Source organism: Salvia hispanica, chromosome 5, assembly GCF_029641045.1.
Source record: "Salvia hispanica isolate PSC_SH4W2 chromosome 5, Shi_PSC_v1, whole genome shotgun sequence".
Lineage (NCBI taxonomy): Eukaryota > Viridiplantae > Streptophyta > Magnoliopsida > Lamiales > Lamiaceae > Salvia > Salvia hispanica.
Window position 1 is genome coordinate 30,776,411 of NC_142696.1, and position 23,964 is coordinate 30,800,374.

The following is a 23,964-nucleotide window of genomic DNA, read 5'->3' on the forward strand; positions in this document are numbered from 1 at the left end:
ATATATCTAGGAAATAATTCCATAACACACCAATAAAATATAGACAATTTTCAATTAAACCTTAAAATTAAAACATGAAAGCATATTAAGAGAATATTCTTTAAAATTCCATCCAATTAAGGAAAAGCCAAAAATTAGATCAATCAAATATTGAATTTTCGTATGTTAATTACCGTGATATTATCTAGATGGAAAGAATCCATCAAAATCAACTAATTAACAAATTAAATCAACTTATTTGACCTAATTAATCAATTGGCAATATTTTAAAGAAAACAATTATTCTCTTTAAATTAGAATCTTGACTTAATTGCAAAATCATTCTAATTACCACAAGATATTTTAATTATTCTAGGTTTGGGATTTTAAACCACAATTATAAATAGCTTGCGTGTTAAGAAACGAAATGTAAACACGAAAAACAAAACGAGACGACGAGACGGCGAAATCCAAAACCCTAATTAGGGTTTGGGCCGCCACGGGCCTCGCGGCAGCCGCTGCTGCCGCGCCCGATCTCTGCCGCCTCCCGCGACCACCGCCGCTGCTCCCACTGCAGCGGCGCTGCCTCTGCCGCTCCCACTGGAGCAGCCGCCGCCCGCTGACCGCCGCCATCTCTGCTGCTCCGTTGTCTAGAACACCGCGGCTGCTGCCCTAACCGAAGTCAGAGCCGCCACTGTCCTTCGGAGCTGCTGTTCGCCACCGACGCAGCTGCTTTTGCTGCTGCGAGCGTCGCCACTGCCCGGAGCAAGGGCTGCTGTCACTGCAGCGTTTCCGCCGCCCGCTGACTGCCTCCCGCCGCCGTCCGAAGACGACGACGCCGCTGCTGCTGCTGCCCGCTGTCGCCCGAAGACGACGGCGCAGCTGCTGCTGCGTTTCTGGAGCTGATCGCCGCTGCCGACACACGGCTGTGCAGCCGCTGCCCGGCGCTGCTGTCCGAAGACGATGCAGCGGCTGCCGGAGCTGCTGCCCGCCGCCGTCGCTGACTCCTCCGACCAGCCATAGCCACCGCCGCCTTTTCTCACCAGATCTGGATCGGCGATCCCCGATGAAGGCAGCCCGGTTCTTGAACACATCTAGGGTTTAAGCCCTTGCATTCATTTATTCGTTTTTCAATTTAATTAACTTGATTCATCGCGGTCGCTTCGCTTGACCGCGATCTTAAATCTTAATTAATCGTTTCTTAATTTGTAACAATCTTTTATGTTCATATCAAATATGCATATTTAAATATCTAGCATTTAGCAATTTAAATTATTCTTGCATATTAAGAACATAAAAATATAGATCTATAAATACTTGCTTAGATCTAGAATATTCTTGTGAAAAACTCGAATAAAATTCAAGATTCATAACATTCTTTCATCGATCCAAGTATTCAATCATGGACCACTTTATTTCTTGATTCAAAAACATATATTCACTTAAACACATACATATATGTAATCAACAAACATATAATCTAGTATATATTACTTAGAATATATAGATCTAATGATGTTCATCATAGATCTAGAATATTTTTGTGAAAAACTTGAATAAAATTCAAGATCCATAATATTCTTTCATCGATCTAGAACATCATATCATAGATCCAAAATTAAAATCAAGAAAAACATAGATCCAACACATATTGCATTATTTTCGAAAATCCCAAGTTTTAACACTATAATTTTCGAAAAATTCAATTAATCAAATACATAATCAGAGCCTAAATATTGGCTCTGATACCAGTTGTTAGGACTACCGCAGCGGAAGACACGGAAATCAAACAGGTCCTAGAACGGATCTATTTAGGTGATTATGCATTCAACTCCAATTTCATGCAATATTCATAGATCTATAGATATAACATCAAATGAACACATAATCATGCAATTTGATGTAGATTCGATTGTTACCTCATTTTGATCCATCATAGAATCGAAGTTGCTAGCTGCACCACCCAGAGATCCTTGGTTTATCGACCGTGAATCTTCCAACCTATTCCCTAGTCCTTGATTCTCCATCCGTGTGGGCACATCTTAGATAATCAATGATAGTCTTGAAGAGATCTAGGAAAACTCAATCACAAACTCAATATTGTCTTGATCTAATCCTATGAATTAGGATAGAATAAGAACAAAACAAAACCCTAATTCTCCCACGTGCCAAGGCACGAAAACCGAGGCAAGGAGAGAGAGAGAGAGCCGGCGACGGCTACTAGGGTTTGGGGAGGAGTGTTGTGAATGAATGGTGTGCTAGGGTTTCCACATCTCATCACTATTTATAATGGACTTGTTGGGCTAGGTTGGGGATCCATGGAATGACTTAAGTGTTGGGCTCACCCATTAGATAAATTACTAATTAAATCAAATGACCCATGATTTAATATATTATCAATGGAATATTATTTTATTCCACTAAAGAATAATATTGCACTCCCACTTAAATCACCAAATTACAAATAACTTGGGTCCATTTTATTTTATAATATTTCCTGCGTTTAAGATTATCTTGATCCATCAATTTAATTCTTTTGTCTGCTATGTGACTAGAATTAAATTAATTCTCCAAAGAGTTTTTCTAGTTTGAAACTTTATTTATTATTCGTGGAATAAATTCCAACTGCGCAGTTTTCTGAATAATAAAATCCTCTTTCAAACACCTCTTGGGGATCACCCCTTAGGGATTTAATCATACCACACTGGGCACGCGAATTCTATGAAATAATATTCCAATACCTTCATGTTATTCAATTACTACCACCCAAGATATCATGAACTTGAGTTACGTACAAACTCTCACATATTGATAAGTCAAAGTGGCGTTTGATTGAATAAACAATATTGATATTAATATCATAGACTAGAAAATACTAAACTTTCTTGAAATATATTCTTTCAGTAGATAGCAATAAAGAATACATTTCGGATTAGATCCTTTCAGTGCTTTACCACACCGGTGTTACTAATCTCATCTTAGGTAAGAGATAATTATCACAAACACCGCAACCGTTCCAATAGGTAGCCAAAGCCTATCTAGGTTGTGAATACATTTTTCTTCTTACTAGATCTGGCCAAGTCCCCTACTGGAAAACTCATGAGGAGATTCATCGAATTTCCCTACTTGACCTTCTTAGTAAAAAGCCTTAGACTTGTTTATCATATTTCAATAATAAACCATTTATATTATATTATTTATTCTCATAAATAGGTAAATAAGTGGATGTGGCGTTTCTCGTATACATGCACAAGCTGACTGTACAAAGGCATGTACGCTCGAAGCATCTTTTAGTATACAAATCCCAACAGTATTTGATACTCCTTTATTAAAAAGTTAGTATGCCAAAATATAATAATCATAATAAATCATTTTATTGGTGTTTTGAATTTATCGTGATGCACTTAAATTGTTGTTATACACATCTATAATTATAATCATATTTACAATAAAATTATAGTAAATCATATTTATAACGATATTGATGATATTTTTTCGATTCAATATATCACTATCATTGACTATATAATATTTTCCACAATTTATAATGTAGTAGTATATTCCACAATTTAAATATAGTAGTAGTGTAGATTATAGTGAATGTACTTAAATTGATGGGTATTAGATAATAGCGAGTAAGTTATACTCCCTTCGTCCCGTTTTAGCAGTCCCGATTTATCATTTTTGGGTGTCCCACTTTAAGAGTCACAGTTGAAATATTTCATAAATGGTTAATAGGCCACACATTCCACTAAACTTTTTCCACTCACGCTTTATTAAATACGTATAAGAGCATCTCCAATGCTACATAGGCCAGCAATAGGCTAGCCATTCTCTCCCCTGCCACGTCAGCATCACTAAAAAATCTACCTGCCACATCAGATTTAGGCCAGCCATAGACCAGCCGCAATAAAAATAATTCAAAATATACTACATTTACGGAATTAAAATTACGATTAAATTACAGAATTAAATTTACGACACATATACGGAAAAATTAATCCATTCCATTTAAAAAAAGTACATGATTTTTTTTTTAAAAAAAGGGGCTTTTGTGGGTGCATCTGGGGCATACCCCCCACCTCGGTGCTGACTGCCCGCCGCTCCCGTGCCCCCGCCCGGCATCCCCCACGGCAAACCCCCCGGCATACCCCCCTGGTTCCCCCCCAGCGCACCGGCCATCATCCCCATGAACTGCCCCCAAGGGACGTTAAACCCCGGGCCCATCTGCCCCCATCCAGATCCCACAGGTACCGTGAGAGTCTGAGATCCACTCGTCGCTGGACTGGACTCGTTGTTGTGATCCATCGCTCGATGATGCTCTTGTACAGAAAGTTAGAGAGAGAGAAAACTCGTTAGAGCATCCGCAATGGTCGGCTAGCGACCGGCTAGCCGATTCGTCGCGCTGGCCGATTGGCTAGCCGAACCATTGCAGTCGGCGAGAGCGAAACCGGCTAGCGCTTCGGCGTGGGCTGGCCGATCGCTCGTCGCTGGCCGAAGCGCTGGCCGATCGGCTAGCCGCCATTGTGGCGGCCCGATCGGCCAGCGCCCATTTTTGTTTTTTTTTTAAAACCTATATAAACGCGATTTTCGTTTCATTTTCATTTGCACCACTTGTTTTAACGAGTTTTCTCTCTCTCTAACTTTCTGTACAAGAGCATCATCGAGCGATGGATCACAACAACGAGTCCAGTCCAGCGACGAGTGGATCCCAGACTCCCACGGTACCTGTGGGATCTGGATGGGGGCAGATGGGCCCGGGGTTTAACATCCCTTGGAATCAGATGATGGGGATGATGGCCGGTGCGCCGGGGGGGGGGGGGGGGGGGGGGGCGCAGGGGGGTATGCCGAGGGGGATGACGGGCGGCGGGCAGGGGAGTGGCGGGCAGTCAGCGCCCGGGTGGGGGGGTATGCCCCAGATGCAGCAGCAGATGATGGGGATGATGTGGCAGGGCGGGATGCCAGGGGGGATGCAGCACGGTATGCATCCCGGGATGTAGGGGGGTTAGGGGTCACCGGGAGGGGACACAGTATATCGGCCCTCGCTTGAAAATGAAAATGAAACTAAAATCGCGTTTATATACGTTTTTAAAAAAAACAAAAAACAAAATTCGGCGCTGGCCGATCGGGCCGCCACAATGGCGGCTAGCCGATCGGCCAGCGCCGAGCGATCGGCCAGCCCACGCCGGTCCGCTCGCCGATTTCGCGCTGGCCGCCTCCAATGGTTCGGCTAGCCGATCGGCCAGCGCGAAGAATCGGCTAGCCGGTCGCTAGCCGACCATTGGAGATGCTCTAAACTAGTATATAAAAGTACGATCCACATTTCACTATTTTTTTACCAACTTTTCTTTATATTTTTTAAAATTCGTGCCGAACTTAAATAAGACTCGTAAAGTGGGACAAATAGAGTAATAAATAAATATAAGTATAAAATGCATTGTGTGTTCTCCTATCATAACTCATTAGTATAGCTATAGGCCTATTTTGATTATGCATTATGTACTCTTCCAATATCGAAAATGCATTTGGCCACATGCATCTTACATTCTTAAAGTTCTACTCTTCAAATTAGAGGCAACGTAAAAATATCAATTGAGAGGTGGTTATTTATTCAAAATGTTGGCCGTGATATTCTACTTATCTATAGGAGAAGATTCCTTTTTACTATTTCCAGGGGCGGAGTCAGAATTTTATCGGAGAAGGGGCAAAAATATAATACATAGGAAAATTTTATATATTTGAGAAGGGGCATATTATTAAAAATTTATGTATGAATATATAAGAAAATGAGTGGATGAGGAGGGGCAATTGCCTCATGTACCCATAAGGTGCCCCTGACTAATTCTGATGTACTCCTTTAGTCTCAGTTAAGATGACACGTATCATTTCTACACGTGTTTTGGAAAAATGATAATAAATAGTTAAAGTAATATAAAAATAAAGTAAGAGAGAGAATAATATAGAGAAGAGTCTCTTCTACATTATTCCTATATTATTTTAATTTCTATCCACTTTATCTATTTATTGTCATTTTATAAAGAGTGAACTACATAAATGGTACTTGATCTTTCACTTTCGCACGTAAATGGTACCTGATCTTTATTTTATATCGCTTTTGGTACTTATAAATCACATTTTTGGTACCTGATGCACTTTTCTTCCCAAAATGCCCTCTAAACAAATACATTTTCTCATTTATGTCATAAAGGATATTTTAGGTATAAAAAAAATTAGTACCAAAAGTGATATTGTAATATCTTCTCTCATTCTCCTCACTCTTTATACTATTATTATTAATCAATAACAATTATACTCTTTATAAATTAACAATTAATTTTTTTTAATATCATTCAAATATAGTTAATTATAATTATAGTTATAATTATATTTAATTATTATAAAAATATTATTGTTATAATACTAAAAAATAGTAGTAATTAATAAATAATTATAGTATAATTATATAAACTATGAATCATATAATATTACGTAATAATAATTGTGAATTGTATTCATAATGATACGAAGAGTTGAATATTTTTAATTAGGTGTTTCAATCTTAAAATGAGTATAAAGTAATTTAATAAAAAATATTCAATTGATTTAATTATTTTAAATAATTAATTTAATTAGACATTTTTGTTCTTGATTTATATTATGAATGCAATTGATGTATGTATAAAAAACTAAAAGGAAAGAAGAGAAAGAAGATAAAAGAAAAAAAGAAAGAAGAAGAAATATAAACTAAGGGGAAAAAGAGAGAAGAAAGAAAGATAAAATACTAAAAAAAAGAAGAAAACGAAGAAAAAAGAATGAAGAAGAAACTAAAAAACAAATAAGAAAGGAAGAAAAAATAATCACATATTTGGTACTATTTAATTGAAATTTTCAAAAACATCCTCCATAACAAAAAAATCACATGTTTGGTACCTGAGGTTATTTTTGTTATAAGGTACCAAAAACAATATAAAATAAAGATCAGGTACCATTTATGTGCGAAAGTGAAAGATCAGATACCATTTATGTAGTTCACTCTTTTATAAAAACAAGTGTGAAAAAGAAAAGGATCATCTTAATTAGAACATGGGGAGTAAGGGATGTAATCAAATACAAACTCTAAATATGGTACAAACTCCAAAGTATGATCTGAACCGTTAGAAAATGTCAATATATGACAAAATTATATCAACAGAAAATGTCAATACAATGTCAACGGTTGATGCTATGTTGACATATTCTATTGATGTATTTTAATATCATAGTTTGAAGTTTGTACAATATTTAGATTTTGAATTTTATGACTACCTTTGAGTAATAAATTATGATCATATTTTACTAATTTGATTCCACTGTAAACCCCTACACGATGCACACGCACACTAGTAGAGAAAAAAAGAGAGGAAAAATCCGGCGTTGAGGGCAGAAGGCACCGTAGCAATATTCATCTAAAATTGGATGAATCACTTATCGTTTTAGACTCCATAACATCATGGTATTGGTAAAAGTTAGTAGCAAATGTTAGGTATCTCATGAAGCAATAAATAGAAATCCAAAGCATACAATATATTTGTGACTTCAAAAAATAAACAACGTATAACAGTGGTGCCAAAAGAAATGTATCTAACATGAACTTTTTCAAAAAGTAAAAAAAGGAAAATTTCGATTTAAAGAGAAAAGACTAATAGAAACTTCATAACTTGATAGCCACATTAGGATTCTTGGGAGTGTATGCATTCCTCGAGCAATAAGGCCTCAGTTTTTCCGGCATTGTTCGGTAAACGCGCCACCACATTCTGTGGGCAGAGTTGCTCGCGTATCGATGAAATTCCGGCAAGTCCCAGTTACAGTCGTGCTCCTCTTCCGCACACTTCCACGGCTTCAGGCCGGTGTAGTGCATGACATTCACGCCCTTGTCAATCAGATGATGCACGTTGTCCTGTTTATCGACGAAGACCTTCATGAAGTTCAGCTCGTGTGGCAGGCGGTGCCACCACGCGAACATCTCATTCAGGAAGCCCTGGTCCCCACCGTTGTACGACTCCACCACCCTCATCTTCTCCATGAGGGTGTCGAACGTGCACTGGGACGGCTCCACCACCATCAGCCCCGAGTTGAAGAGGTGCTTCTGGTAGTTGCTGACGGCCGAGAGCTGCGGGTACGTGAAGAGCCTGTCGATGTTGTTGATGACGATGAGATCCGCATCGATGAACATCAGCTTGTCGTACAGCTTCAGCTGCCATATCCGGAGCTTGCTGTAGTTCCATTCGTTGTACGAGTCTTGTCGTGAATACGGACTCCGTATGCGCTCAATCCACTGTGTTTTCCACCCTGCTGCTCGGAGGGCCTCCAACGATTCAGTGGAGATGTTGTCGTCGGCAAGAAGAACAAGATCTTTCGTTGTATTAGTCTGTATGAGGCTTTGCGCCAAGACGATTGCACCACACACGTAACTTTCCGAGGTGTGAAGGATCGTAACGTAAGCCTCTCTTGGCCGAGGGAGACCGTCGTTGTATGTTCGCCTTCCCCGTTCTCCATTGAAATCGCCTGCAGTTCAATACATCAAACACTATTTGCACATTTCCCCTAAATAAAACCTTTGCCATTTCTCGAACCTAAGATGGAGCGGCGGCTTGGCCTGCGCTCGTTCCGTTACCGATCAAAAGTATGGAACATATGAATTTCTATAAGTAGAAAACCATCCGTCATAAATACGATATGAGATGCTGAGCTCAAGGACAAAAAACTTACCAAAATGGGAAAACGGAGGGACAAGTTGGCACGGCCCGACCGGCATGAGCACCAGTTTTTTTATTCGTGTCATGTCAGGTTTGTAAATCCAAGTGCTGCCTTCATTCCACAAAAGGTCATCACATCTGAAAAGCTCCCACATCGGATCCAATGATTCAACAAATATGGCCAGCAATGGCCCGTTGCCCTTTCTCCGACTCCGTACCAGTAAGTTGGCCACCACCAAGTTCACTTGCAGCCTCCAAACATCCTTTAACCCATCAAGCTCATACCCAGTACGATGTGGAACCCTGGCTACGACCACGTCCAGCTCCTGATAAACTTCAAATCTTGGCATCGGGATGTCAGGGCATGTCGAGTTCTCATCCATGTGTTCGGGAGACACATCAGACCAACGGAGCCCTTCCCCTGCACGGTCGAAATCCACTTTCACCATCTTCGCCTTCGTTTCAACTCCATCCAGTGTCGCATCCACGTTCACCAACCCTATATTGATTGTTTCATCCTTGAACTCCCTTGTAACAACCTCGAACCACTCAGGGTTTCTCTTTCGTTTAAGGTAAGGGGTGGTAGTATCCTTTGCACGTCGGGGAGCGTCGCCCCTAATCAGATTCACATCTCGAGCCACCACTCCCATCTCGACTTTTTTCTTGATGATGTCTTGTGACACAATCTCGATCCAGTCTGTGCTTCTCATGCTCTCAAGATCGGTGTTCACACTGTGAAAATCATCTTGAAGCTGCCTGGTGTAGTTGATGGTGAAATACAGATTGTTAGTTACGAGAATGGCAACAGAGAGAACGATGAGACAAAGAGTGAGTAACTTAAACCTTGAAGACATTGTTAACCTTCAACATCTCTTCATCTTCGCCTATATATATCCGCAGGTACGAGGTTAACACAACAAGCGAAACTACAGATCAAAGCACATTAATCATATTGATTCTTTCTTATTTCTACAAAACCAAATCGTGCAATGATATTGTGAACTTCCCTTTTGTTCCCTTGTTCCTGCAAAAAGTGATTTTCACATTCCAAATAGTCATGACTATCTGAGAGAATCACGCGTCGCAAAAGACATATCTCTCGAAATATTTCCTAAAATTGTAAACTTGAGACAAAATCTGCACTAATTTATAAGCATGCCATTCTTGACATATCTTAGTAGTTATGTGTTAGGATCACACACCAATCAAGGAAAAAATTTAATTCTGTAACTCTTGTTACTATTTGCTACTCAAATAAGTAAAATGAGACAATAGATATAGAGTAAAAGAGATAATACTAACCAAGACACCGTGCAGGCGCCATGAGTTTGTTTCAGAAGCAGAATTGTAGCAGACGATCGAATTCCAACCATGAAAAAAATCAGTATTGCCAGTAAACTTGAGAACTCGAAACAATATTTCTCATCTCAGGAATTGAGTGGTTTATATACAGTAAAAAATGTAAATCTGGAGATGTGACACAACACCGTATATATAGGAAGAATGAGCAAGAATCGAAAGCTGAAACTTCGAAAAACGCAGTGACAAGAAATACTAATTCATATTGCATTGGCTCAAAAGATTAAATGTATATAACATCAATAGATAAAATCCAGAAATTCATTCCTTATCCTTTAATAAGTTGTTGACCATATTTACTAGAGGAAGTGTGCCCTTTCCCATGATCTCTAACCTAGAAGTATTCGAGGCGTGGTAAAAAAGGGAGAGTCCAAATGAGACGAGCTCGGGGAGAAAGAGGCGGGATGACAAGAATCCATGCCAGTAACGAGGCTCCAAGTTGAAAAATGCGTCAAAAAACCTCCTCGTGGAATGTAAATCGAGCTTGAGCAGAATATCCATACCAAAACAGAAGAACTCCCGTTGTCGCCTCCTTTCTATAGGCCACAAGTCTTTCCAAACTTCTGCTGATAAGTCATTACCACGAACGTCCCTATCAGAGCCTAGGTACTGGACAATAGCATTAGCAACAATCGGGGCAGCAGCCAGAGTCCGCGCAACCATATAGCCTGTTGAGGGATGCACCATTCCTGCAGTACCACCGATTCCAACGACTCTCTGAGGCAGCACGGGCAAAGGCCCTCCCATAGGAATCACACAATGCTCGTCCTCTTCAATGCTCTTCACTTTTATACCTAAGTGGTTCAGTCGAGCAACCATTCGTTCCTGAATATCCCTCATGGGTAAACCCGGACGAGCTACAAGGGAAGTTTCTTCTAGAAATATTCTCTGTGAAGAGAATGGCATTGCATAGAGGAAAGTCGGAATCTTTTCATTCCTCTCCTTCAGCTCTCTATTGTTGTTGAGATGCGCATCTCTCCAGTCCATGAAAACCATCTTATCTACATCAAAGGGATGCTCCTCGACCTCTGCTAGAATCCCATACGCCACCTGGTAGCCAGGGTTGTACGGCTTGTCATACTGAACAAGGCAACGCGAGAAGCCAGTCGCGTCAAGAACCACAGCAGCCTGAATGGTGACACCGTCGTTGCATATCAGCAGGGACTTGGATTCCTCGTGGATCACCTTCACAACCTTGGCCTGATGAAACTTAACACCATTAGTGATGCACTTCTGCATCATCTTCGACTTGAGCTGCTTCCGGTTAACCCTCCCATACGGCCGTTGGAGATCCTTGGTCGTTTTATCATCAATGTACACAACAGCACCAGACCAAGTCGTGTCCAGGCAATCCAACAAATCCATGGCCTCAAACTCATCCACCCACACACCATAGTTATTCGGCCATATCAGCTTCGGAGAAGGATCAATTGAGCATACAGAAAGCCCAGCCTCGGACACCTGCTGAGCTACAGCAAGCCCTGCAGGCCCCCCACCCACAACAGCAAGATCAACCACAACCCCCTTCGAAGGGTTGAACAAGGGAAGCTCAAAATCAAGATTTTCCCTTTTGGTTTCAGGCACAAGCTCAAGTAGGGCGCTAGAACTAGCCTTCACACACAAACCCTTCCCAAATTTCTTAAATTGAGACTTTGATTCGAAGCTACGACCCTTGAATGAGCCAAAGGAGCTAACTTTATCAGCAACCCCATTAATTGGGTGGAGGAACTGAATCTTATTGTGGGTCTTGAGCAAAGTATCCATAAATCTAGCAAGACAACAACTTTCAAGAATATTTCACTGATTTATTGAAATTACACAAGCAGGGGTTCAGGAATTCCCCAATTCTGAACTCAAAATCTTGAATTGAGAGAAGAAAATGAAGTATGAACAGCGACCACGAACAGTAACTTGTTCATTTCAACAAAAAACCGCAAGATTTCTTTGTAAATTGGAGGAAAACAAAATTATGAATCACTTACTCATAAGGCAAAGATGAGTGAAACAGAAGAAAAACAGCTTTTTTGAGGGTGAGAAGATTTTTGGAGCTGAAATCTAGAGAGCGTGTGGTTGGACTCTCCTCAACGAAACACAAATATGGTTTTGTGGGCATACTGCTATGCAATATCCACATCCATCCTATTTAAAATTTTATTTTTCTGTTATTTTTGGCGCATATTATATTAAAAATTTTATCATGGGATAATGGCCTTCAAAATCAGATATTGTAGTTTATTCTCGTATGAGGATTTTTTTTTATCATCTTATGCCTAATGATTTTTCCATGGATAATAGCCTTAATATTAGTGTGAGGATTATTTTTTTATTAACTTATGTCTAATAATTTATTAGTTTAATTATCAATTAAATCATGAAAAATAGTTAATGATAAATACCAAAGTTTTAGACTATTATAATTATTGAATACGTTGGTTTTTTTTAAGAGTGAACCACAAAAATAGTCCCTGAACTATGCGTTTATCTCGCCAATGAACCCTGGACTTTAAAAATATCCCCAGACAACCCTGGGCTAAGCGTTTATCTCAAAAATGGTCCATTTTCACTGTTTCGTGACGAAAATATCCTTTTAGGGGGTTTTGGGGGGTTTGGGCAATTTGGTCTTTTTATATTTTAAATCTGATATTATTTCAGTTATGTACTAAATCTGATATTATTTCAAAATTATCATTCTTCTTCCCTTTTGGCATCCTTCACTTTGTTTCTTTATTTCAATATTAGATTTAATTTTATAAAATTCAATTTTTAAATATCAATAAATTTTTTTAATTATTAAAATTACTATTACATAACAAATTAATAGTTTTAATCAATATTTGATAGTGTCTAATATTTAATCAATATGGTACGACGACGCCTTAGTTTTAATCAATATTTAATAGTTTTAATAATAAATAGATCATATAACACGATTTAGTCAACTTCATAATATTTTTAGTCAAATTCTCCTATACATTAGATGCATATTTATTTCGGAATAAATCGTGTTATATGATCTATTTATGATTAAAATTATTAAATATTGATTAATTCTAAGGTGTCGTCGTACCTTATTGATTAAATATTAGACACTATCAAATATTGATTAAAACTATTAATTTGTTATTTAATAGTAATTTTAATAATTAAAAAAATTATTGATATTTAAAAATCGAAATTTAAAATTTAATTTTATAAAATTAAATTTAATATTGAAATAAAGAAACAAAGTGAAGGATGACAAAAGGGAAGAAGAATGATAATTTTGAAATAATATCAGATTTAGTACATAACTGAAATTATATCAAATTTAAAATGTAAAAAGACCAAATTGCTCAAACCCTCCAAAACCCCCTAAAAGGGTATTTTCGTCACGAAACAGTGAAAATGGACCATTTTCGAGATAAACGCTTAGTCCAGGTTTATCTGGAGATATTTTTAAAGTCCAGAGTTCATTGACGAGATAAACGCATAGTCCAGAGGCTATTTTTGTAGTTCACTCTTTTTTCAATGAAATCCACGATGATTTGGCAACTAGATTTCACAATGATCCTACCATCACTTGACATTGTTATGTGGCATCGCCGTTTTGCCCAAGAAATAAATCTGATTACCACATCATTGCGAGTTTTATAAAAAAAAATGAGTAATGAGATAATTGTAAAATTTTAAAACTTAATTATCTATCATTAAGTATAAGCAAATTATAAATTAACTATCAACTCCTATCATTAGTAGTCCTACTAGTAATTTTGTCTGTCAGGAAATGGAGAACTGATGGGGTTGGACTCGTATACTTCATAGACACCTTATTCCAGTTTTGATACTACTAGCCTTTTAATTAAGATTAAATATTTTGTTATACAAAATATATGAGGTCATCATGGCCATGAATATTAGTCGTGTAGGGTTGAAGTGTGATTAAAATGTAAACACCACACCAAAAATATGTTAGAGCACTCCCAATGGCGACGGCGAAAATCCGGCGATTTTTCGCCGGATATCGCCGACTTATCGCCGGCCATTGGGAGGATTTCGGCGATTTTTCGGCGAAAATCCTACCGATTTTACGCCAAGCAGCGTTTTAACGCCGGGTTATCGCCGGATCATCGCCGGCCACTGTGGGGAGCTGTTCGGCGATTTTTCAGCGATGATCTTTTTTTTTTTTTTTTCCTCAATGGTCATATTCTAATTTCCACCCCTATAAATATTTCATCCTCTTCCTCCATTCATCACCCACAAACTTCATTCACACAAATTTTCAATCTTTTTTCTCTCCATCTTTATTAAATGAGTTCTGATTCATCGTCTCGTGCTCAGTCCGACGAGGAAATATCACATTCTTCTTCCGAAGAAGAGGTACCTCCCGCTCCCACCGGATGGGATGTAGCGGGTTTCGCCAACAACCCAATCAACAACTATATCTCCCGCTGCATACAAAGCGAGATCGCTCGAATGCAGCAGCCACCCCCCCAACGGCCAATCCGCCGGCGGCGCCGATACATCCCTCGCAACCACACTGGTGCGCACGATCGGCTGTTCGCCGATTATTTCGCGGAGGAACCACGTTATCCGGCAGATGTATTTCGTCGCCGGTTCAGAATGCGCCGCTCCCTCTTCCTGCGCATTGTTAATGCGTTGTCCGCGCGTTACCCCGAGTTCCGGCTCCAGCGAGACGCAGCAGGGAAGCCCAGACTATCGCCCCTACAGAAATGCACTGTTGCCATCCGGCAGTTGGCATACGGAGGGTCCGCCGACATGTTCGATGAGTATCTGCAATGCGGCGAGACGACTGGCAACGAGTGCCTGAAGAATTTCTGTCAGGGCGTGCGAGAGATATTTGGGGAGCACTACCTTCGCTCGCCGGACGCAGCTGACTGCCAGTTCCTACTGGATTGGCACTGGAGGACCCACGGCTTTCCGGGGATGCTCGACAGCATCGACTGTATGCACTGGCAGTGGAAGAACTGCCCAACCGCGTGGCGAGGCCAGTTCACCACCGGCTACAAAGGTACGCATCCCACCATCATTCTTGAAGCCGTTGCCGACCAACGGCTTTGGATTTGGCATGCTTATTTTGGTATAGCCGGGTCGAACAACGACCTAAATTTTCTCAATTCCTCGCCCCTTTTCAACGAGCGGATCAACGGGTTAGGCCCCTCCATCGAATTCACGGCCAATGGCAATGTGCATAATATGGGGTACTACCTGGCTGACGGCATCTATCCGCAATGGCCCGTATTTCTGAAGACGATCAGATGCCCACTCGGAGATAGAAGAAGGTATTTTGCCCGAGCGCAAGAGTCTGCGCGCAAGGATGTGGAGAGGGCATTTGGGGTGCTCCAATCGCGATTTGCACTGGTAAAGGGCCCGACGCGCTTTTTCTACCAGGGGAATATTGCCGATATCATGTATGCGTGCATCATCATGCATAACATGATCATCGATGATGAACACGAAGGCGTCCTCGACGTCACCAACGACCCAAGTGTTGCATCATCGAGTCACGGTGTCTCAACCGAGTCCGCCCGCCAGGGTGTACCGCACAACGAACATGAACGGTTCCAGGCGTTCATGGACATACACCAGAAGGAGGCCCATCAAGCACTACAACACGATATCATCGAAGAATTGTGGGCAAATAGAAACCGCGCCCACCGCCCTTGAATTTTTTTTTCTTTGAATTTTTTTTTTGATTTTTTTTTCCATTCGTGTACTTTTTTTTTTTTTTTTAATTTTCTTCGTTGTAATGTGTACCCGTGTTTAATACAACGAACTTTATTACTATTATTTGTTTTATCTTATAAATTAAATAAGCTAGCTTTATTATATATGAAAATAAAATAATTAAATTAGTGATGATGTAAAAATGAAATGTTGAGTTAGGGAGAAATAAGGGAGAAATAAGGGAGAAACCATTGCAGAGGTTGGCTAAAAGTTAGCTAAAAACTGAGGATAAATTTTGGTGCTGATGTGGCGCTGATGTGGCAGGAGTTAGGAAGAAATAAGGGAGTTTATCTCCAAACCATTGGGAGTGCTTAGCATCTTGTTTACAATTTGTTTTTGTGTGATTTTAGAGTTGAAATTTGTGAAAAGGTTTAATCTTGAAAGCGGATCAATGACATAAACTTGTGACAATCTCATTCTCACGTACCAATCCTTTCCCTGCACATTGATCGGATAATCCATCCCACAAAAAATTCTTGATCAATTCCACCTCTCCAATTATTCAATTTCATCAAAAAGCTTAAACATTTGCAAAAACCCATCTCAAAAATCCCCAAATGCTCCGACTCCACACCCTCCGCCGCTCTCTGCAGCCACTCCGCCGCCGCCGCCCCTTCTGCTCCGTGCCCAACCCGCCCCCCGCCGCCAGCAGAGACGCCGAATTCCGCCGATACATCGGCTACGGCGTCCTCTTCCTGGGCTGCGGCGCCATCACCTACTACTCCTTCCCCTTCCCGGAGAGCGCCAAGCACAAGAAGGCGGAGCTCTTCCGCTACGCGCCGCTGCCGGCCGACCTCCACACGGTTTCGAACTGGAGCGGGACCCACGAGGTCCAGACTCGCACCTTCCTGCAGCCGGAGAGCGCCGCCGAGCTGGAGTCGGTGGTGAAGGAGTACAATGAGAAGAAGCAGAAGATCCGGCCCGTCGGGTCAGGCCTCAGCCCGAATGGGATCGGGCTGACCCGCAATGGGATGGTGAATTTGGCTCTGATGGATCGGGTTTTGGAGGTGGATGAGAAGAATAAGAGGGTTAGAGTGGAGGCTGGGATTAGGGTTCAGCAGCTTGTTGATGGGATTAAAGATTTTGGCCTTACTTTGCAGAACTTTGCTTCAATTAGAGAGCAGCAGATTGGTGGCATTGTCCAAGTTAGCCCTCTCTCTCTCTCTTCTCTTGATTTTGGATTATTGAGGCTTGCTTCTTCTGTTCATATATGTCTTTGTATTGATTGTGGTTAATGTTAGCAGCCAGAACTTTATGGAGTATATTTCTTTCTTGTTGTTTTGGCTTGATTTTAGTGGGAATTCTTTGTGTGGTTTTGTCAATGCTGTAGTTTAAGTAGTTGCTTGTGTCTGAGCTTATGGTGCCTTTGGATTCTTTGTGTTGCCGGATTTTAGGTTGGGGCGCATGGCACTGGTGCGAGGCTACCTCCGATAGATGAGCAGGTTATCAGCATGAAACTAGTTACTCCGACTAAGGGCACCATAGAGGTGTCCAAGGAGAAAGATCCCGAGCTCTTTTACTTGGCCCGTTGTGGTCTTGGGGGGCTTGGCGTCGTCTCAGAAGTTACACTGCAATGTGTCGAGAGACAGGAGCTCGTGGAGCACACATATGTGTCCACCATGAATGAGATCAAGAAAAATCACAAGTAATGTGCACTTTCTGATTCTTGTGATCTAATAACTTTGTTAGGGACTATTGCATCTGATAAAACAGTTTTTGAAATCAAGACAACGTGGGAGTTGATCTTGTGCTTGTACGGTCTTGGATCACAATCTTTCTTGAAATATAATAGTTCATTCAACTTCTTTTTCTTTTGCAGGAAACTTCTCTCCGATAACAAGCATGTCAAATACCTATACATTCCTTATACGGACAAGGTCGTGGTTGTGACGTGTAATCCTCTTTCGAAGTGGAAAGGTCTGCCAAAGCATAAACCTAAGTACACTGCTGAAGAAGCTACACAGCCTATAAGAGACCTTTATAAAGAATCACTGATAAAGTACAGGTAACTTGAGTACCTTTCGTATATTACATGGCTTTAGCCTTTTGGAGTACTCTCCCGTTGGAGTTACTTCAACTTGTACAGAAAACCAGTTGTTGCATTGTTGCTAATGGTAGAAATCTGTATATTGCACATTTACATGGCTCTAGCTATTCTCCCCTTTGAATTACTTCAACTTTTACAGGAAAACAGCTGTTGCATCAGACGAAAATGAGCCAAATGTCGATGAGCTTTCATTTACAGAACTGAGAGATAAGCTCATTGCTTTGGATCCTCTTAATAAAGAACATATCATGAAGATCAATCAAGCAGAGGCCGAGTTCTGGACTAAGTCGGAGGGGTATAGAGTGGGTTGGAGCGATGAAATTCTGGGCTTCGATTGTGGTGGGCAACAATGGGTCTCGGAAACATGTTTTCCAGCTGGAACCCTATCGAAACCAAGCATGAAAGATTTGGAATATATAGAAAGATTACTGCAGATGATCGAACAAGAAGATATACCTGCCCCAGCACCCATTGAACAGAGATGGACGGGATGCAGCAGGAGCCGTATGAGTCCAGCTTATAGCTCATCACCCGACGACATATTCTCATGGGTAACATTTAACATTCTCATATGCTAAATGTGAGCTTTATGCTATGTTTTACTTTGTTAACACTTTTTTGTCACAGGTTGGTATAATTATGTATCTTCCTACTACGGATGCTCGTGAGAGGAAGCAAATTACCGATGAATTCTTCCACTACAGACGTTTGACTCAAGCAAAATTATGGGATGATTATTCAGCTTATGAACACTGGGCTAAGATAGAGGTACATATCATTTTTTTTCTAAATCTTAATTAGTGAAACATTATAAATTTCTTTGACATGATAATCGTTAATGGATTTTTTTCTTGAGGTTAATATTCTCTGCCAAAATTTGAAGAGAGGCTTATTACGTTACTATCATCGATCTCTGAATTGTAATAGGGACCTCATTGATATTATAACAAGTTTATTCAACTGTGTTATAGGTCCCAAAGGACAAAGACGAGCTTGCTGCGCTGCAGGCAAGGCTGAGGAAGAGATTTCCGGTTGATGCATACAACCAGGCAAGAAAAGAGCTCGACCCCAACCACATCTTTTCGAACTACATGATTGAAAAACTTTTCCCCGTCGCTGAGACTGTATGATAAAGATAAAAGTCCGTCGTGTCCCTGGTAATGTTTCCTTGGCTCAATAGCTATGGCAATCTCTAGAATTGATTTAAGATGCACATATCCACCATTGAATTGATTTCACATCCAATCTTTCTTGAACCATGAGTGCTCATATGGATAAAAAATACGAAGCGTGACTTGATCATTCCCATCTTCTCTTTGTTGTTGTTTTCATAATCGTGAATGATTTTTTGTGCTTCGAATGGTGCCCCAGGATATTAATAAAGCATGTGTGCTTACGCGTGATTGTTCCCTGTCATATATTATTATTATCACGTGCAGTTTGCATAGTTTGGTTTGTTTCTTGCGTTTAGCTTCGGAGGAAAAAATAGTAATACAAACCGTAGTAACTATATATCAATAAAGCACTGGTGCATACTTAGGAAGCTACAAAACCAACTAGATTTAGTAGAAGATTATACTAGTTTAGCATACGGCTATGCTACTACTGAAATTAGTCGAAACATACTTCACAAAGCCAGCAGCAGCATAAACCCCAGAGGCTGCAGACACATAAGAAACACACAGTCAGTACTCTTTATCAGTTTGTGTTCAAACATGGTAGAGCTGTGTGTGTTTTTCTTACCATCCCTCTATGAAACCCCTGTCTCCCTTGCTCTGCGATGATGGACGCTTAGTCTTCTTCTTCCCTGCTGAGGGAGGAGGAGATTTCTCAGATGGATAGCCTGCAAATGCAGCTAGTTTGTTAGTATATGTTAAATACTTATGATTTATGAATGTGAGAGAGAGAGAGAGAGAGAGACCTGGAGGAGGTTGGTTATCTTGATATTGCATCTTGGATTTGGATGATTAGTTTTGAAGGTTTTTTCAATGGCAACTCAGGAAAAACATTATATAGGGGGCCTCACTCACCACTTTATACATAGACAAACAGTTGTGTGATTGAAAAGATTTTGCATAAGAAGAGAGTAAATATCATACTTGTCGAATTTTGCTTGAGTTGTATTTACTTTACTTTATTACGAAGTTTTGCCTTTCTTATCTCACTTTGAACTCCACCAAGGATTTTCACACACTATCTATATTTCTATTTCTATGTCACCCATATTCCTAAATCTCTCATTCCAAGGAGTACTAGTTATTGATAATTTTCTATCTCATTTCTTTCTTTAGGAAAAATAAAAAACGTTTTGCTATTTTCTTGTATCTTTTGTGTTTTGATATATTTATTGTTTCCTATTACTTTTTGCGTTTAATATTTTCATTTTTGTTTTCGTGAAATCTTTTAACAATTGATCAAATATCAATATTGTAATTAAAAAAGGTTTAACGTGTGAGTGTCTATTTGGAAAATGCGAGTTCAAATTATGATTGTTAGGTGACAGATTCAGAATATTTTTAAATTTATCTTATACTCCCTCCATCTCTTAAATTTTGTCACATTTTCTATTCTGTCCGTCCCACAAAATTTGGCATATTTTACTTTTTATCATTCTTTGTAGTGGATCATATATTCCATAAATCCATTCCAACTCACATTTTATTATAAAATTAATATATAAAAATATTATCCAATATCCACTAACTTTTTTAACTCACTTTTCATTACATTTCTTAAAACCCTTAGTCGGTCAAAGTATGACAAAATTTAAGGGACGAAGGAGAATGATAATAAGTAGTACTAGTATTTTTCTTATTTTATCTTTTCTTATTTTGTTATGTAATTCGATTTTAATTTTCTGTTTTTACCTTGGTAGGACTAATATCTTTTTGTTGGATTCCTTATATATTAAAGAAGGGAATAAAAAGAAAGTTGGAGTTCCGTTCACACATGAAAACACTAGACTTTTTATTAAGTCGACGGTATATATTCCCCACCGTCGGTAACCATCAACACGTATGCACTAAATCGATTCACTTTAGGAACATAATTTACGTAGTGCTTAAGGTATCGAGTGTTTATGTTGTTAATAAATTAAATAAGCTAGTAGTATAACATAACACAAAATCTGTAATTTGCACATCGTTGATCTTAGTAAATTACTGGATTCGAAATATTGAGGTATTTTTTTAATCTTTCGAACTCTAACTATTGACGGTTTTATTTTTCATACGAAATAGTACTTCCTCCGTCCCGCTACAAGTGAGGCGCTCCAAATCAGACGTTGTTTTGCGAAAAAAATGATACTAATAAATAGTTAGAATAGAGATGAAGTAAACTAAGTAATATAATAATGTATATACGACTCTTTTCAATATTATTATCTTTCTTACTGTATTTTCTCTTCACTTTAACTACTCTTATTTATTATCATCTTCTCAATACAACAACAAAAAAGAAACACTTCATTTGTAGTGGGACAATGAGAGTAATAGATGAGACAATTGGGTGATGGTACAAAATTTTAGGAGATGTTTAATGTGATACATGACGAGAGAAAATAAATATATATTTTTACATACTGATGTGATAGAGAACATTTTCTAAAAAGTGAACGACTCCCTTCGTTCCTTGTTAATTGAGTTATTTTTCTATTTTCAGAAGTTCAAAGATAATTGAATCATTTCTATTTTTGGCAAAAAAGTATCACTCTCTCTTACTCCCTCCGTCCCATACAAGACGTCCATATTCTTGAATGACACGGGATTTTAGGTAGAGTAGTTGCAAATGATAAAGTAGAGTGAAAAATGTGATTAAATATTTTAATGAGGGAGGTGAGAAGTATTTGTTTCCAAATATGGACATTGGACATCTTGTGGTGTACAAATTAAAAAGGAAAGGTGGATATCTTGAGTGGGACGAAATACTTTATTCTCCCTTCATCTTTCTTACTTTATTCACTATTCACTTAACAAACTATTCTTAATCTCAGGTGCACAAAAGAAATGACTCTATTAAAAAGGAACAGAGGAAGTACGTGTTTATTCCCTAGGGTTTGTGGTTCTTATCCCACAGACCCCTAATAAAAAAGAATATCGTCATACACCCTTACTATTTAACTTAATTACAAATAAGGTTTTTTGGTTTTTTAGGACCAAAACGTCTCTAGACCTCGAAGGGCAATTTAGTACATATATTTTTAATTTTCAATTCTCTACATATTTCTTAAACTTAATTATCTCATAATTCTAATTACAATATTTAATTTTAATCCATCATTTTACAACACTTAATAATAGAGAAATACAAGTATTTAAATACCAATTTTATTTTATAAACATATACAAAAATACTAATCTTAAATTTAAACAAAATAGGACTATACTTTGAATTCTAAAATTGATAAAATAAAAAATAGCATAATTTTTTTTAATAAAATTAACCGTTTTAACTTCTGGCATATGGACTTCTATTATTTGACTATTTTTATTATTACCAGAAGTATTATTAATTAAAGTAAGTAGTAGTAGTATAACTTTTTATTAAAGCAACTAATTAGTTAATTGGTGAATAAGATATTCTACTCCATTCGTTCTTTAAAAATAGAAACTCTCTTCTTTTTAGTTCGTTCCTAAAAATAGAAACTTTCTATTTTAGAAAATTTCTTTATCTAGAATAAGGTGGGACCTATTTCCTACTAGCACACTTTCTTTTCGTGTTTCTCTTATTTTACCAATTTTGCATTTAAAATTTGTGCCGTTTCAAAACTTCTTTTTTAAGAAATGAATGGAGTATTTCCTACATAAATATTTCACAATGAATTTAAATTGGAGTAAGTGAATATACTATTAGTATACATGGACTGGCAATTGAGTAAGAGTTCATGAGATAAATACTGATAGAAGCAAAAGCTGAAACAATAAAAAAAATAGAGATTGCCAAAAAATGCTCTTTTTGGGATGGGGGTAAAACCTCATTCGTGATTAAGTGAAATGCTAAAGGTGAATGCCGATAATTTTTAGGGGTATGTGGTGTGAGAACCACAAACTCTAGGAACTAAAGATGTACTCCCTCCATCTGCAAATAAGAGTCTCGATTCATTTTTACTATAAATGGTACTCCCGCCATTCCCAAGAATATAAACAATGAGTTCTGCACGAGTTTTAATAAAAAAGGAAAAATATAAGAGAGAAGGAGAAAGTGTAGTGAAAATAATATTAGTAGAGAGGGGTCCACACTATTGTAGTGACATAAGTTGTTAATAGTAATGTCATAAGTTATAAATAAAATGATGTATAGAGGAAATAAGTTGTTTGACTTTTTCAAAATTAGAAAGTTTATATTTTTTATGGACGGACGAAAAAGAAAATAGTTCATACTCTTTTGGACTTTGGGACGGAGGGAGTAATAGAGATCACATATTCCACTAACTCATTCAATTCACATTTCATCTAAAACTAATAATAATATATGCAAGTGAGACTAATATTCCACTAACTTTTTTTATATTTCTTAAAATCCGTGCCATCAAAAAATGAAACTTTTATGGACCGAGGGAATAGTTCAATATTTTTCAAAAAAATGAAAACTGACATATTTTTTGTGATAAACTATAAAGGAAAATGTAAAATTTATTATAGTAAGTGAGAGTATTAACATTTAAAAAATGCGAGGGTCAAGTGATATAGTTTGGGCCATTCTTATTTCGGCTCAATAATTTGCGCTTGGCCCATTCTACCATAAATTTGGCGAAATATCAATCCAAATTCCAAACTGCTCCCACTTTTAGGAAAACACATTTTTGTCTTACCTTTTTAGATTATAAATAAATTTAATAATGAGATTTATTTATCATAGAAGTGTCTCCTTCCATTAACAATGGTTAATACAGAAAACATAACTTCCGAGAGTCGGATACATTAATAAAAGAACGTACTCGGCTTGTTGATTTGTAGAGAGGTTTATCCAATAACTTATAAAAGTAGTTAATTCAATCATAATTTTTGCACATTTTTCAGTTATCCCATACAATAAAAGTTTAAAGAAATTTGTCATTTAAATCATAGTAATTTTTAGTTAACTTCTGCGTGATTTTATATTATGATGATTGATTTTATATGA

The 23,964-nt window shown here is 38.4% G+C and overlaps 3 protein-coding genes across 7 annotated transcripts; 1 reads left to right on the plus strand and 2 right to left on the minus strand.

The window, feature by feature from the left end:
• Nucleotides 1-7,517: 7,517 nt before the first annotated feature.
• LOC125186695 (putative UDP-glucuronate:xylan alpha-glucuronosyltransferase 4) lies at nt 7,518-10,149 on the minus strand. 5 transcript variants are annotated; one of them, XM_048083109.2, is made up of 4 exons: nt 10,017-10,148; nt 9,558-9,640; nt 8,728-9,470; nt 7,518-8,523 (listed from the first exon to the last, which is right to left on the minus strand). In XM_048083109.2, the coding sequence occupies exons 2-4, from the start codon at nt 9,566-9,568 to the stop codon at nt 7,670-7,672; spliced, it is 1,608 nt and encodes a 535-aa protein (XP_047939066.1). In that variant the 5' UTR covers nt 9,569-9,640; nt 10,017-10,148; the 3' UTR covers nt 7,518-7,669. The 5 variants fall into 5 exon arrangements, with proteins under 5 accessions (XP_047939066.1, XP_047939067.1, XP_088914853.1 ...); XM_048083110.2 differs by having other exon boundaries at nt 9,558-9,598; nt 10,017-10,144; XM_089058727.1 differs by having other exon boundaries at nt 8,728-9,738; nt 10,017-10,149.
• A 107-nt stretch (nt 10,150-10,256) lies between these two features.
• LYC (lycopene cyclase) lies at nt 10,257-12,189 on the minus strand. Its single transcript, XM_089058730.1, has one exon. It carries the CDS (start codon nt 11,835-11,837, stop codon nt 10,335-10,337), a length of 1,503 nt encoding a protein of 500 aa, XP_088914856.1. The 5' UTR covers nt 11,838-12,189; the 3' UTR covers nt 10,257-10,334.
• Nucleotides 12,190-16,159: 3,970 nt separating this feature from the next.
• GLDH (L-galactono-1,4-lactone dehydrogenase) lies at nt 16,160-19,247 on the plus strand. Its single transcript, XM_048085624.2, has 6 exons — nt 16,160-16,942; nt 17,192-17,442; nt 17,617-17,802; nt 17,984-18,395; nt 18,472-18,612; nt 18,816-19,247. Exons 1-6 carry the CDS (start codon nt 16,355-16,357, stop codon nt 18,972-18,974), a joined length of 1,737 nt encoding a protein of 578 aa, XP_047941581.1. The 5' UTR covers nt 16,160-16,354; the 3' UTR covers nt 18,975-19,247.
• Nucleotides 19,248-23,964: the final 4,717 nt, after the last annotated feature.

What these genes read in the sequence shown, in the direction of transcription:
- LOC125186695 (XM_089058727.1), bottom strand. Translation starts at nt 9,568, where the DNA reads ATGTCTTCAAGGTTTAAGTTACTCACTCTTTGTCTCATCGTTCTCTCT. An exon ending in CCCTCCGTTTTCCCATTTTG is followed by an intron (nt 8,524 to 8,727) that starts GTAAGTTTTTTG and finishes ATTGAACTGCAG; the next exon opens with GCGATTTCAATGGAGAACGG.
- LYC (XM_089058730.1), bottom strand. Translation starts at nt 11,837, where the DNA reads ATGGATACTTTGCTCAAGACCCACAATAAGATTCAGTTCCTCCACCCA.
- GLDH (XM_048085624.2), top strand. Translation starts at nt 16,355, where the DNA reads ATGCTCCGACTCCACACCCTCCGCCGCTCTCTGCAGCCACTCCGCCGC. An exon ending in AGATTGGTGGCATTGTCCAA is followed by an intron (nt 16,943 to 17,191) that starts GTTAGCCCTCTC and finishes GCCGGATTTTAG; the next exon opens with GTTGGGGCGCATGGCACTGG. An exon ending in GAATCACTGATAAAGTACAG is followed by an intron (nt 17,803 to 17,983) that starts GTAACTTGAGTA and finishes CAACTTTTACAG; the next exon opens with GAAAACAGCTGTTGCATCAG.